At 51.7% G+C, this 13,505-nt stretch overlaps 1 protein-coding gene across 1 annotated transcript; it reads left to right on the top strand.

Annotated features, from left to right (window-relative positions):
• Positions 1-3,606: 3,606 nt before the first annotated feature.
• Positions 3,607-5,862, top strand: LOC121843756 (putative uncharacterized SMG1-like protein). Its single transcript, XM_042313553.1, has 3 exons — positions 3,607-3,852; positions 5,473-5,659; positions 5,782-5,862. The coding sequence occupies exons 1-3, from the start codon at positions 3,776-3,778 to the stop codon at positions 5,860-5,862; spliced, it is 345 nt and encodes a 114-aa protein (XP_042169487.1). The 5' UTR covers positions 3,607-3,775.
• Positions 5,863-13,505: the final 7,643 nt, after the last annotated feature.

The raw sequence follows: 13,505 nt of genomic DNA, 5'->3' as shown, positions 1-13,505 counted from the left end.
AGTCCTGCTGAAGGTGGAGAACTTCCGGGCAGCCTCTCTCCCAGACACCAGAGCCTCGAAACCTTCTCATCTCCACCACGAATACCTCCAGACTGAGGCAGACGGTGGACTGTTGCCCCCACACCGCCGTGGCCCAGGCGAGTGTCCTCCCGGACATCAGCGTAATAATGTACACTATCTTCAAGCGGTCCGAGGGGAACGAAGAAGGCTGCAGCTCGAAAACGAGGGAGCACTGGAAGAGAAAGGCCCGGCAGGTTCTGGAATCTCCATCGTAGCGCTCCGGCGGAGGTAAGCAGGGTTCTCGGGAAACTGGGGTGACGGAGCCGCTACCAGCAGGGTTACTGAGGGGATGGGAGATTACCGTCGTGGTAGTTTGCCTTGTAGGCAACCCCACAGAATTGCTCCCGCATTGCGTCCAAGGCTAGGTCGTGACGTGTGAACACGGCCTGGAACCCTTCCATCAGACCGCAAAGCAACTCCTCGTGTCTACCAATGGTGGCTCCTTGGGAGGAGATGTTGCGGAGCTGGTCCTAGTCTGCTGGCTCAGTCATGGCCAGTTAGAAACTATCAGGAATCAAGGTAAGACCCAGGTGCAGACTGTGTGATGTAACAATGTTTATAGTAACAACAGGGGCAGGCAAACGGCAGGTCGAGGCAGGCAGGGGGTCGGTAATCCAGAAGTGGAGCAAAGGTACAGGATGACAGGCAGAGTGGTCAGGGGGAATGGTCACAGGGTCAGGCAGAGTGGTCAGGGGGATACAGGGGGGCAGAGTGGTCAGGCAGGGGGTCAGGCAGAGTGGGGTCAGGGGGGCCAGGGGGATACAGGGTCAGGCAGAGTGGTCAGGCAGGCTCAGGGTCAGGCAGAGTGGTCAGGCGGGGGGATACAGGGTCAGGCAGAGTGGTCAGGGGGATGGTCACAGGGTCAGGCAGAGTGGTCAGGCAGGCTCAGGGTCAGGCAGAGTGGTCAGGCGGGTGGATACAGGGTCAGGCAGAGTGGTCAGGGGGATAAAGGGACAGGCAGAGTGGTCAGGCAGGCTCAGGGTCAGGCAGAGTGGTCAGGCGGGTGGATACAGGGTCAGGCAGAGTGGTCAGGCGGGTGGATACAGGGTCAGGCAGAGTGGTCAGGGGGGTGGACATCCTAGGAACAGTGGGTTAACTGCCTGTTCAGGGGCAGAACGACAGATTTGTACCTTGTCAGCTCGGGGGTTTGAACTCGCAACCTTCCGGTTACTAGTCCAACGCTCTAACCACTAGGCTACCCTGCCGCCCTCCTCTATTCCAATGTGATGAGTTGCAGAAGTTTGAATATGTGGGTTTGAATACATTATTCGTTATTCGTATATGCTTAGCTCAAACTCCACTTCTGCTCTGTGCTGCCATCTTGTGGGATACTGTGATAGCACATCATCCTCAGGCTCCTGTTGGCTAGACACCAAAACAGACAGAAAAGGGGAGGGACCACCTACCTGAATCTGTCCAATAAGAAACTCTTGTTTCCGTTGCAATAACACTTTCAGTTGCCAAAACATTTTGCAACTATGTGCACTAATGATCTATTCATTAACTAATAGTCCCCTGCTCCCTGTAGCCTCCAATCTCCTTCATCCTATTGGATTGTGGCTCCACACGCCCATGAAGACTGCCTGGCCGCTATTCATTTAGGACCCAGGCAGTCTTCACGGCTGTGTGGAGCCACTCTCCAATAGAATGAGAGAGGTTGGAGGCTACAGGCATCCTCTACTTACGGGATGAGGTCAATATCCTTCCAGGATACCCGGGCCAGGTCGATTAGAAAGGCCTGCTCGCTGAAGTGTTTTAGGGAGCGTTTGATAGTGAAAAAGGTAACCTAATTGATGTTTCTATAACTCCCCTGAATGCTATTACCAGCAGTATCATGCGCCTATCAACCTGAGTTATCCTGTTAGCATTGAGACGGTTTGCCCTAGTAGGAGTAGTGTGAGTCATTGGCTGTTAAAACCTCTACAGGATCCGTGGGTCCCCCCCGCGGGACGGTTGAACTAACGTGCGCTAATGTGATTAGCATGAGGTTGTAAGTAACAAGAACATTTCCCAGGACATAGACATATCTGATATTGGCAGAAAGCTTAAATGATTGTTAATCTAAATGCGCTGTTCAATTTACAGTAGCTATTGCAGTGAAAAAAATGCCATGCTATTGTTTAGGAGAGGGCACAACAACATAACAACTTGTATCACGACAACTGGTTCGATACATTCACCTCTGAAGGTAAATTGTGTACTTGCAGTCAATAATCTTGCTCTGATTTATCATCCTGAGGGTCCCAGAGATAAAAATGTAGCATAGTTTTGTTTGATAAAATCCATTTTATATTCAAATGTATGAACTGAATTATACAATTTTACCAGCCACCTGGGCCGTTGTAATCGACTTCAGTGGGCACGCCGGAGAAATGTGCTCTGTACGGATGAATCCCAGTTTCAGCTGTACGGGGCAGATGGCAGACAGTGTGTATGGTGTCGTGTGGGCGGGCGGTTTGCTGATGTCAGCGTTGTGAACAGAGTGCCCCATGGTGACAGTGGGGTTATGGTATGGGGAGGCATAAGCTACGGGCAACGAACACATTGCATTTTATCGTTGGCAAATTGAATGCACAGAGATCCTAGGTCCATTTTCATGCCATTCATCCGCCGCCATCACCTCCTGTTTCAGCATGATAATGCACGTCCCCATGTCGCAAGGTAAAATAGGCCACATTGACACACGTAGCCTAAGAAACAAGGTTCATGAAATTTGATAACTTGCTATTAAAAGTGAACATTAATAAAATAATATCTGAACTCACTTACATCATTCCTTTGAAGACACAGTGGTAGCAATACATGGTTATAACATCTACAGAAGAGACAAGAATGTAGCTTCTCTACAGTAGAGGGAGGGGTTTTTGTCCTACCCTGTTGTTCATTTGTCAGCTGTTACAGCTTACAGTTCCATATTTCAGGAAAAATAGGTGTACACATGTGTATGTGTGTGTGAATGGGAATCAATTGTTGGTATATAGTAAGACATAGCTGTTTGTGTGTGTGTGTGTGTGTGTGTGTGTGTGTGTGTGTGTGTGTATGTGTGTGTGTATGTGTGTGTGAATGGGAATCAATTGTTGGTATATAGTAAGACATCGCTGTTTGTGTGTGTGTGTGTGTGTGTGTGTTTATTTGTGCTATATGAACATTTTATGGAGAAAAAAACCCATTGAAGTTTGCACTACTACACACACCATAATACTTTGAATCCTGCTCATCTTTACCTTGCATCCTCTGTTGCTGCATGCATGCTCTCTCTCCTCACCCCTGCTCCTGATGCTGTCGCTTAGCAACGCATATTCCAAGTGATGTGCAAAAACAAACAACAAGAGGAGATTGAGAAGAAGAAGAGAACCGTGAACATCGGTTTATATATTTTGTATGTTGTTTTGTTGTTGAGGGTCAGTGAAGTTAGCTAGGTAAATCTCTGCGTTATTTGATCAAACCTGTTCTGTTGCAGTCACAGCTCCTTGCTATGGTCGCTATAATGTCCGGCAGATGGCGCTGTTAGAAAGAGAAGGGGCCAGTGGCTCTTTCATCAAGAATAGAAGAAGGAGTGGGAGACAAAAAAGAAAGGAGGCCGGACCCGACACAAAACATAACGCACACCGATAGCAGTAGAGGGTCCATAAATGGACATCAAATAAACAGATAGCGAGTTTGTTCACGGAATTTAATCCCGTTGAGAGCAGGTCATGCTGTTCTCGCAAAGGTAATGAGCCGTAAAGCCCTTGGGTTTCGGCTTAGCAGCGCCCACAAACTGCAGCGAAACTGGAATGATTGGCAGCCCAGGTTGGTATCGCGCCACGGGGGGAGACGGTCTAAAAGAGAACGGGGATCCGCTGGGCCTAACCTCATTTAGCTACTCAAGACACTTTGGTTCCCACACCTTAGGGAAATGGCTTGATAACAGTAGTTAGCCAGTAAACAAGTAAGCTAACGCTCAACGCTTGATAACGTTATCCAAACTAGCTATCAAGGCTAACCAACATTTTCCGCATTTTATTCCGGCTCAAAACAACCTGCCGCATTGCTATGCTTTCCTCGTGTTTAGGTATACATGGCTAGCTAGCTAACCTGGTAAGAGAAGCCAATGATTGGAAGCTATTTCGGTAACAGTGGAAGTGGTGTTAGCTAGTTGCTATTGCTAGTTGTTTATTACTATTTATTAGCCAATATTCATTGTCACTGAGATGACATGTTTAACTTCACTTGGTAGCCAGCTAGTTTAACGTCAGTTAACTCAAAAGCGCACATCGTGGCAGCATATGATGTTAGCTAACTAACTAGCAGCTAACTACGGCTAGTGTTCGTCAGCTAGGTGGTAACTTTCTTCACCTTTTTGTCCCCAGAGCTTGTTAGATAGATAGCTACAATACCAGTCGTTGGTTGGTTGTGTTTTGGATAACTAACTCGGGATCCGGGAACAGTAAAGTGTGATTTGACATCAAATAGTAACGTAAAGTGTGGAAACGTTGGCTTTCTCACGGTTGGCTTCCTAACGGTTGGCTTCCTCACGGTTGGCTTCCTTCTAACGGTTGGCTTCCTTACGGTTGGCTTCCTCACGGTTGGCTTCCTCACGGTTGGCTTCCTCACGGTTGGCCATCAGTCAACAATGATGAGCTAGATAACCTCGGCTTGACAGTTGATATTGGCTACCTAGTTATCGCTCAAACAGTTAACCAGGCAGAAGAGCGCTAACTAACTAGCTGCTGGGGTTTTTAACGCTTGCTAACTGATTGCTAACCTGCTAGCTTTACTAGTTTTGCGCGGTACCACCCTTGACCAGTAAACGAAAGCGATTTAGCAATGCTGTCAGCGGTTTGAATTGCACAGGGACATCAATAAAGTGCATTATGCAAGTTAATCAGTTCCTGATCAAAGAGAGGGAGGTGGTGCTAAAACATTCCTTCAGTTGAGACCTCCACCTCCCTCCATTTGACGGTTCTGTTCAGACAATTGCTCATAGTCTTATAGAAACTATTCTACCGAGCTGTAAATGAGCTAGAATCATTTCTCAATCCATGTATCCAGTATCCAGTTGTTAAATCCTAGACTTGTAAACCAGATTGGGGTGAGATTGTCAAACTGTGGGGAGTGTATCCATATAAGTTATGATTGGGTGGAAAGGTTGCTGGATCGAATCCCCAAGCTGACAATGTAAAAACCTGGCCTTCTGCCCCTAAACAAGGCAGTTAACCCACTGTTCCCCGGTAGGCCGTCGTTGTAAATAAGAATTTGTTCTAAACTGATTTGCCTAGTTAAATAAAATGTAAAAAATGATGAACCACAGTCGTTTAGCATCGATCAAGTACAAGTTGCCCTGACTGTCTTCCCTGGGGGATTTCACTGACTGTGTGTTTGTGTCTTGCCCCCCCCCTGTGTGTCTGCTCCTCTGTCCGCCGGCTTCAGAGGCGACAGCGTGTCAGCAGCTAGCCAGGACGGTGTGAAGTGCATCGCCACCAGAGACCTGGGTCCAGCTGCAGCAGCTGTATACGACCCAACAGCAGTGGGAGTAGCAACCTCGGACCGGCCTGTCTCCCCACCTCTCCTACAGAATGATGCCTTCCCAGACACCGCAGACACACTGGACGAAGGGGTGGGTGTTACTATCTACTGTCTGCAACATGTTGGGGTGGGTGTGGGCTGGTGTTGGGTGCTACTGCCTGTCTGCAGCATGTGGGTGTGGGCTGGTGTTGGGTGCTACTGCCTGTCTGTCAGCATGTTGGGGTGGGTGCTACTGCCTGTCTGCAGCATGTTGGGGTGGGTGCTACGGCCTGTCTGCAGCATGTTGGGGTGTGAGTGGGGTGGGTGTGGGCTGGGGGGTGGGTGCTACGGCCTGTCTGCAGCATGTTGGGGTGTGAGTGGGCTGGGGATGGGTGCTACTGCCTGTGGGCTGGGGGTGGGTGTGGGCTGGGGATGGGTGCTACGGCCTGTCTGCAGCATGTTGGGGTGTGAGTGGGCTGGGGATGGGTGCTACTGCCTGTCTGCAGCATGTTGGGCTGGGGGTGGGTGTGGGCTGGGGATGGGTGCTACTGCCTGTCTGCAGCATGGTGGGGTGTGGGCTGGGGAAGGGTGTGGGCTGGGGATGGGTGCTACTGCCTGTCTGCAACATGTTGGGGTGTGGTGTGGGCTGGGGAAGGGTGTGGGCTGGGCTTGGGTGACACCACCTGTCTGCAGCATGTTGGGGTGTGAGTGGGCTGGGGATGGGTGTGTGCTGGGGTTGGGTGACACCGCCTGTCTGCAGCATGTTGGGGTGTGGGCTGGGGAAGGGTGTGGGCTGGGGTTGGGTGCTACTGCCTGTCTGCAACATGTTGGGTGTGGGGGTGGGTGCTACTGCCTGTCTGCAACATGTTGGTGTGGGCTGGTGTTGGCTGCAGCATGTTGGGGTGTGGGCTGGTGTTGGCTGCAGCATGTTGGTGTGGGCTGGTGTTGGCTGCAGCATGTTGGGGTGGGCTGGTGTTGGCTGCAGCATGTTGGTGGGACTGTCGTGATTTAAGTGAGCTACGACTGTTACGCCCCTTGCGGGTCTCACTGTAGGCAGACCTGCTACCCATCGCTCTAAAGAGTAAAAGGGGATTCGTAACAGGCCTGCCGACCCAGGCAGGGGTGCTGTGTATTATATATAGTAGCCTGGTTCAGGCCTGCCGACCCAGGCAGGGGTGCTGTGTATTATATATAGTAGCCTGGTTCGGGCCTGCCGACCTAGACAGGGGTGCTGTGTATTATATATAGTAGCCTGGTTCGGGCCTGCCGACCCAGGCAGGGGTGCTGTGTATTATATATAGTAGCCCGGTTAGCAGAGACCAGGCTTGGGTTGTTATGGGGTCAGGTTAGCAGAGACCAGGCTTGGGTTGTTATGGGGTCAGGTTAGCAGAGACCAGGCTTGGGTTGTTATGGGGTCAGGTTAGCAGTAAACGCTGACACACCTGACAGCGGTTGTGTGTGAAATTACACCCTATTCTCTATATAGTGTACTACTTTAGATCAGGGCCCAATGGCACCCTATTCCCTATATCTATACATAGTCACTTCACCCCTACCTACATGTATAAATGACCTGTACCCCAGCACACTGCCTCAGTACTGGTACCCCATGTATATAGCCTCCACACTGACTCAGTACTGGTACCCCCTGTATATAGCCTCCACACTGACTCAGTACCGGTACCCCCTGTATATAGCCTCCACACTGACTCAGTACTGGTACCCCCTGTATATAGCCTCCACGCTGACTCGGTACCCCCTGTATATAACCTCCACGCTGGCTCGGTACCGGTGCCCCCTGTACATAGCCTCCACGCTGACTCGGTACCGGTACCCCCTGTATATAACCTCCACATTGACTCAGTACCGGTACCCCCTGTATATAACCTCCACATTGACTCAGTACTGGTACCCCCTGTATATAACCTCCACATTGACTCAGTACCGGTACCCCCTGTATATAACCTCCACACTGACTCAGTACTGGTACCCCCTGTATATAACCTCCACACTGACTCAGTACCGGTACCCCCTGTATATAACCTCCACATTGACTCAGTACCGGTACCCCCTGTATATAACCTCCACATTGACTCAGTACCGGTACCCCCTGTATATAACCTCCACATTGACTCAGTACCGGTACCCCCTGTATATAACCTCCACATTGACTCAGTACCGGTACCCCCTGTATATAACCTCCACATTGACTCAGTACTGGTACCCCTGTATATAACCTCCACATTGACTCAGTACTGGTACCCCCTGTATATAACCTCCACATTGACTCAGTACCGGTACCCCCTGTATATAACCTCCACACTGACTCAGTAATGGTACCCCCTGTATATAACCTCCACACTGACTCAGTACCGGTACCCCTGTATATAACCTCCACACTGACTCTGTACCGGTACCCCCTGTATATAACCTCCACACTGACTCAGTACCGGTACCCCTGTATATAACCTCCACACTGACTCAGTACCGGTACCCCCTGTATATAACCTCCACACTGACTCAGTACCGGTACCCCCTGTATATAACCTCCACACTGACTCAGTACCGGTACCCCCTGTATATAGCCTCCACACTGACTCAGTACCGGTACCCCCTGTATATAACCTCCACACTGACTCAGTACCGGTACCCCCTGTATATAACCTCCACACTGACTCAGTACCGGTACCCCCTGTATATAACCTCCACACTGACTCAGTACCGGTACCCCCTGTATATAGCCTCCACACTGACTCAGTACTGGTACCCCCTGTATATAACCTCCACATTGACTCAGTACTGGTACCCCTGTATATAACCTCCACATTGACTCAGTACTGGTACCCCCTGTATATAACCTCCACATTGACTCAGTACTGGTACCCCTGTATATAACCTCCACATTGACTCAGTACCGGTACCCCCTGTATATAACCTCCACACTGACTCAGTACTGGTACCCCCTGTATATAACCTCCACACTGACTCAGTACTGGTACCCCCTGTATATAACCTCCACATTGACTCTGTACCGGTACCCCCTGTATATAACCTCCACACTGACTCGGTACCGGTGCCCCCTGTATATAACCTCCACACTGACTCAGTACCGGTACCCCCTGTATATAACCTCCACACTGACTCAGTACCGGTGCCCCCTGTATACAACCTCCACACTGACTCAGTACCGGTGCCCCCTGTATATAGCCTCCACACTGACTCTGTACCGGTACCCCCTGTATATAACCTCCACACTGACTCAGTACCGGTACCCCCTGTATATAACCTCCACACTGACTCAGTACCGGTACCCCCTGTATATAACCTCCACACTGACTCAGTACCGGTACCCCCTGTATATAGCCTCCACACTGACTCAGTACTGGTACCCCCTGTATATAACCTCCACATTGACTCAGTACCGGTACCCCCTGTATATAACCTCCACACTGACTCAGTACCGGTACCCCCTGTATATAACCTCCACACTGACTCAGTACCGGTACCCCCTGTATATAACCTCCACACTGACTCAGTACCGGTACCCCCTGTATATAGCCTCCACACTGACTCAGTACTGGTACCCCCTGTATATAGCCTCCACACTGACTCAGTACCGGTACCCCCTGTATATAGCCTCCACACTGACTCAGTACCGGTACCCCCTGTATATAACCTCCACACTGACTCAGTACCGGTACCCCCTGTATATAACCTCCACACTGACTCAGTACTGGTACCCCCTGTATATAACCTCCACATTGACTCAGTACCGGTACCCCTGTATATAACCTCCACATTGACTCAGTACCGGTACCCCCTGTATATAACCTCCACACTGACTCAGTACCGGTACCCCCTGTATATAACCTCCACACTGACTCAGTACCGGTACCCCCTGTATATAACCTCCACATTGACTCAGTACCGGTACCCCCTGTATATAACCTCCACACTGACTCAGTACCGGTACCCCCTGTATATAACCTCCACACTGACTCAGTACTGGTACCCCCTGTATATAACCTCCACACTGACTCAGTACTGGTACCCCCTGTATATAACCTCCACACTGACTCAGTACCGGTGCCCCCTGTATATAGCCTCGTTGTTTATTGTATTTATTTTTTTACTTTAGTTTATTTGGTAAATCATTTCTTAACTCTTCTTGAACTGCACTGTTGGTTAAGGGCTTGTAAGTAAAGCATTTCACTGTGAGGTCTACACTGTTGGTTAAGGGCTTGTCAGTAAAGCATTTCACTGTGAGGTCTACACTGTTGGTTAAGGGCTTGTCAGTAAAGCATTTCACTGTGAGGTCTACACTGTTGGTTAAGGGCTTGTCAGTAAAGCATTTCACTGTGAGGTCTACACTGTTGGTTAAGGACTTGTCAGTAAAGCATTTCACTGTGAGGTCTACACTGTTGGTTAAGGGCTTGTCAGTAAAGCATTTCACTGTGAGGTCTACACTGTTGGTTAAGGGCTTGTCAGTAAAGCATTTCACTGTGAGGTCTACACTGTTGGTTAAGGGCTTGTCAGTAAAGCATTTCACTGTGAGGTCTACACTTGTTGTATTCGGCGCATGTGATAAATCACATTTGATTTGATATACAGGTCGCTGCTTTAGACCAGGGCCCTATTTGTATTAGTGTATTTATTGTTGTGGTCACATTGTCCAGAGGTGAACCTGTAGTCATCATGTCATTGAACTGTAGACAACCCCTGTGCGTTCTGTGTAAATGACTTCTAAACTGGTCGTGGTGCCTTTTAGGAGTCATCCAGCTTCTCTCCCTCTTTCCTTCCTGGGTCCTCAGACTCACGTCGGCTTAATGTTTCTGTGGAAGTGAAAGTGAAAGAGACTTCTCGTCTCTGTAGTGTCGTATCTGTCCCGGGCATCTGGAAGAAGGAAAGCACCGTGAATCCCCGGGTTCCCCCACAGATATCTGCCCTCGTGTTTAGAGAAGTCTGTGTCTCAAATGGCACCCTATTCCCTACGTAGTGCCCTACTTTAGACTAGGACCCAATGGCACCCTATTCCCTATGTAGTGCACTACTTTAGACCAGGACCCTGGGCACCCTATTCCCTATGTAGTGCCCTACTTTAGACCAGGGCCCAATAATGGCACCCTATTCCCTACGTAGTGCCCTACCTTCGACCAGGACCCAATGCCACCCTATTCTCTCTATAGTACTACTGCTACTTGGGGTTAGTGTTCCCTCACGGCCATATCTCCATATTACAACGCTTGTTAAAGGAAAACTGGCGGAAGTCCGAGCCTGACCACCTGTGCTAATTGGCCATCTGCTGCTCTCCTGACACCTGTGTGTTAGCTAAGGGGGGAGTGTAGTTTAGTCAGATAGCTGTATGGATCTGTGCTAAACTGCTCCACTCTCCTCCTCTCCCCTGTCATGTGTTTCCCCCTCTCTCTCTCCTCCTCTCCCTCTGTCTCCCCTCCTCCTCTCTCTCTGTCTCCACCCTCTCCTCCTCCTCTCTCTCTGTCTCCACCCTCTCCTCCTCCTCCTCCTCTCTCTCTGTCTCCACCCTCTCTCCTCTCCTCCTCCTCCTCTCTCTCTGTCTCCATCCTCTCCTCCTCCTCCTCTCTCTCTGTCTCCACCCTCTCCTCTCCTCCTCCTCCTCTCTCTCTCTGTCTCCACCCTCTAAGTCCTCCTCCTCTCTCTCTCTCTGTCTCCACCCTCTCTCTCTCCTCCTCCTCTCTCTCTCTCTGTCTCCACCCTCTCCTCTCCTCCTCCTCTCTCTCTCTCTCTGTCTCCACCCTCTCCTCTCCTCCTCCTCTCTCTCTCTGTCTCCGCCCTCTCCTCTCCTCCTCCTCTCTCTCTCTCTGTCTCCGCCCTCTCCTCCTCCTCTCTCTCTCTCTGTCTCCACCCTCTCCTCTCCTCCTCCTCTCTCTCTCTCTGTCTCCACCCTCTCCTCTCCTCCTCCTCCTCTCTCTCTCTCTCTGTCTCCACCCTCTCCTCTCCTCCTCCTCTCTCTCTCTCTGTCTCCACCCTCTCCTCTCCTCCTCCTCTCTCTCTCTCTGTCTCCACCCTCTCCCTCTCCCTCCCCTCCTCTCTCTGTCTCCACCCTCTCCTCTCCTCCTCTCTCTCTCTCTGTCTCCACCCTCTCCTCTCCTCCTCCTCTCTCTCTCTCTGTCTCCACCCTCTCCTCTCCTCCTCCTCTCTCTCTCTCTCTGTCTCCACCCCCTCCTCTCTCTCTCTCTGTCTCCACCCTCCTCCTCTCTCTCTCTCTGTCTCCACCCTCCTCCTCTCTCTCTCTCCACCCTCCTCCTCTCTCTCTGTCTCCACCCTCCTCCTCTCTCTCTCTCCACCCTCCTCCTCTCTCTCTGTCTCCACCCTCCTCCTCTCTCTCTCTCTGTCTCCACCCTCCTCCTCCTCTCTCTCTGTCTCCACCCTCCTCCTCCTCCTCTCTCTCTGTCTCCACCCCTCCTCCTCCTCCTCTCTCTCTGTCTCCACCCTCCTCCTCCTCCTCTCTCTCTGTCTCCACCCTCCTCCTCCTCCTCTCTCTCTGTCTCCACCCTCCTCCTCCTCCTCTCTCTCTGTCTCCACCCTCCTCCTCCCTCCTCTCTCTCTGTCTCCACCCTCTCCTCCTCCTCTCTCTCTGTCTCCACCCTCTCCTCTCCTCCTCTCTCTCCACCCTCTCTCTCCTCCTCTCTCTCCACCCTCTCCTCTCCTCCTCTCTCTCCACCCTCTCCTCTCCTCCTCTCTCTCCACCCTCTCCTCTCCTCCTCTCTCTCCACCCTCTCCTCTCTCCTCTCTCTCTCCACCCTCTCCTCTCCTCCTCTCTCTCCACCCTCTCCTCTCCTCCTCTCTCTCCACCCTCTCCTCTCCTCCTCCTCTCTCCACCCTCTCCTCTCCTCCTCCTCTCTCCACCCTCTTCTCCTCTCTCTCCACCCTCTCCTCTCCTCCTCCTCTCTCCACCCTCTCCTCTCCACCCTCTCCTCTCCTCCTCCTCTCTCTCTCTCTGTCTCCACCCTCTCCTCTCCTCCTCCTCTCTCTCTCTGTCTCCACCCTCTCCTCTCCTCCTCTGTCTCCACCCTCTCCTCTCCTCCTCTGTCTCCACCCTCTCCTCTCCTCCTCCTCTCTCTGTCTCCACCCTCCTCCTCTGTCTCTCTCTCTGTCTCCACCCTCCTCCTCCTCCTCCTCTCTCTCTGTCTCACCCTCCTCCTCCTCCTCTCTCTCTGTCTCCACCCTCTCCTCCTCTCTCTGTCTCCCACCCTCTCCTCTCCTCCTCTCTCTCTGTCTCCACCCTCTCCTCTCCTCCTCTCTCTCTCTGTCTCCACCCTCTCCTCTCCTCCTCTCTCTCTGTCTCCACCCTCTCCTCTCCTCCTCTCTCTCCACCTCTCCTCTCCTTCTCTGTCTCCACCCTCTCTCTCTCCTCCTCTCTCTCCACCCCTCTCCTCTCCTCCTCTCTCTCACCCTCTCCTCTCCTCCTCTCTCTCCACCCTCTCCTCTCCTCCTCTCTCTCCACCCTCTCCTCTCCTCCTCTCTCTCCACCCTCTCCTCTCCTCCTCTGTCTCCACCCTCTCCTCTCCTCCTCCTCTCCTCTCCTCCTCCTCTCCTCCTCTCTCTCCACCCTCTCCTCTCCTCCTCTGTCTCCACCCTCTTCTCTCCACCCTCTCCTCTCCTCCTCTGTCTCCACCCTCTCCTCTCCACCCTCTCCTCTCCTCCTCTGTCTCCACCCTCTCCTCTCCTCCTCCTCTCTCTCTCTCTGTCTCCACCCTCTCCTCTCCTCCTCCTCTCTCTCTCTGTCTCCACCCTCTCCTCTCCTCCTCCTGTCTCCACCCTCTCCTCTCCTCCTCTCTCTCTCTCTGTCTCCACCCCTCCTCCTCTGTCTCTCTCTGTCTCCACCCTCCTCCTCCTCCTCTCTCTCTGTCTCCACCCTCCTCCTCCTCCTCTCTCTCTGTCTCCACCCTCTCCTCTCCTCCTCCTCTCTGTCTCCACCC

Source organism: Oncorhynchus tshawytscha, unplaced genomic scaffold (assembly GCF_018296145.1).
Source record: "Oncorhynchus tshawytscha isolate Ot180627B unplaced genomic scaffold, Otsh_v2.0 Un_contig_1883_pilon_pilon, whole genome shotgun sequence".
In the NCBI taxonomy this organism is placed as follows: Eukaryota; Metazoa; Chordata; class Actinopteri; order Salmoniformes; family Salmonidae; genus Oncorhynchus; species Oncorhynchus tshawytscha.
Note: the sequence above shows the minus strand (reverse complement) of the source record. Positions and strands in the feature narration are given on the sequence as shown.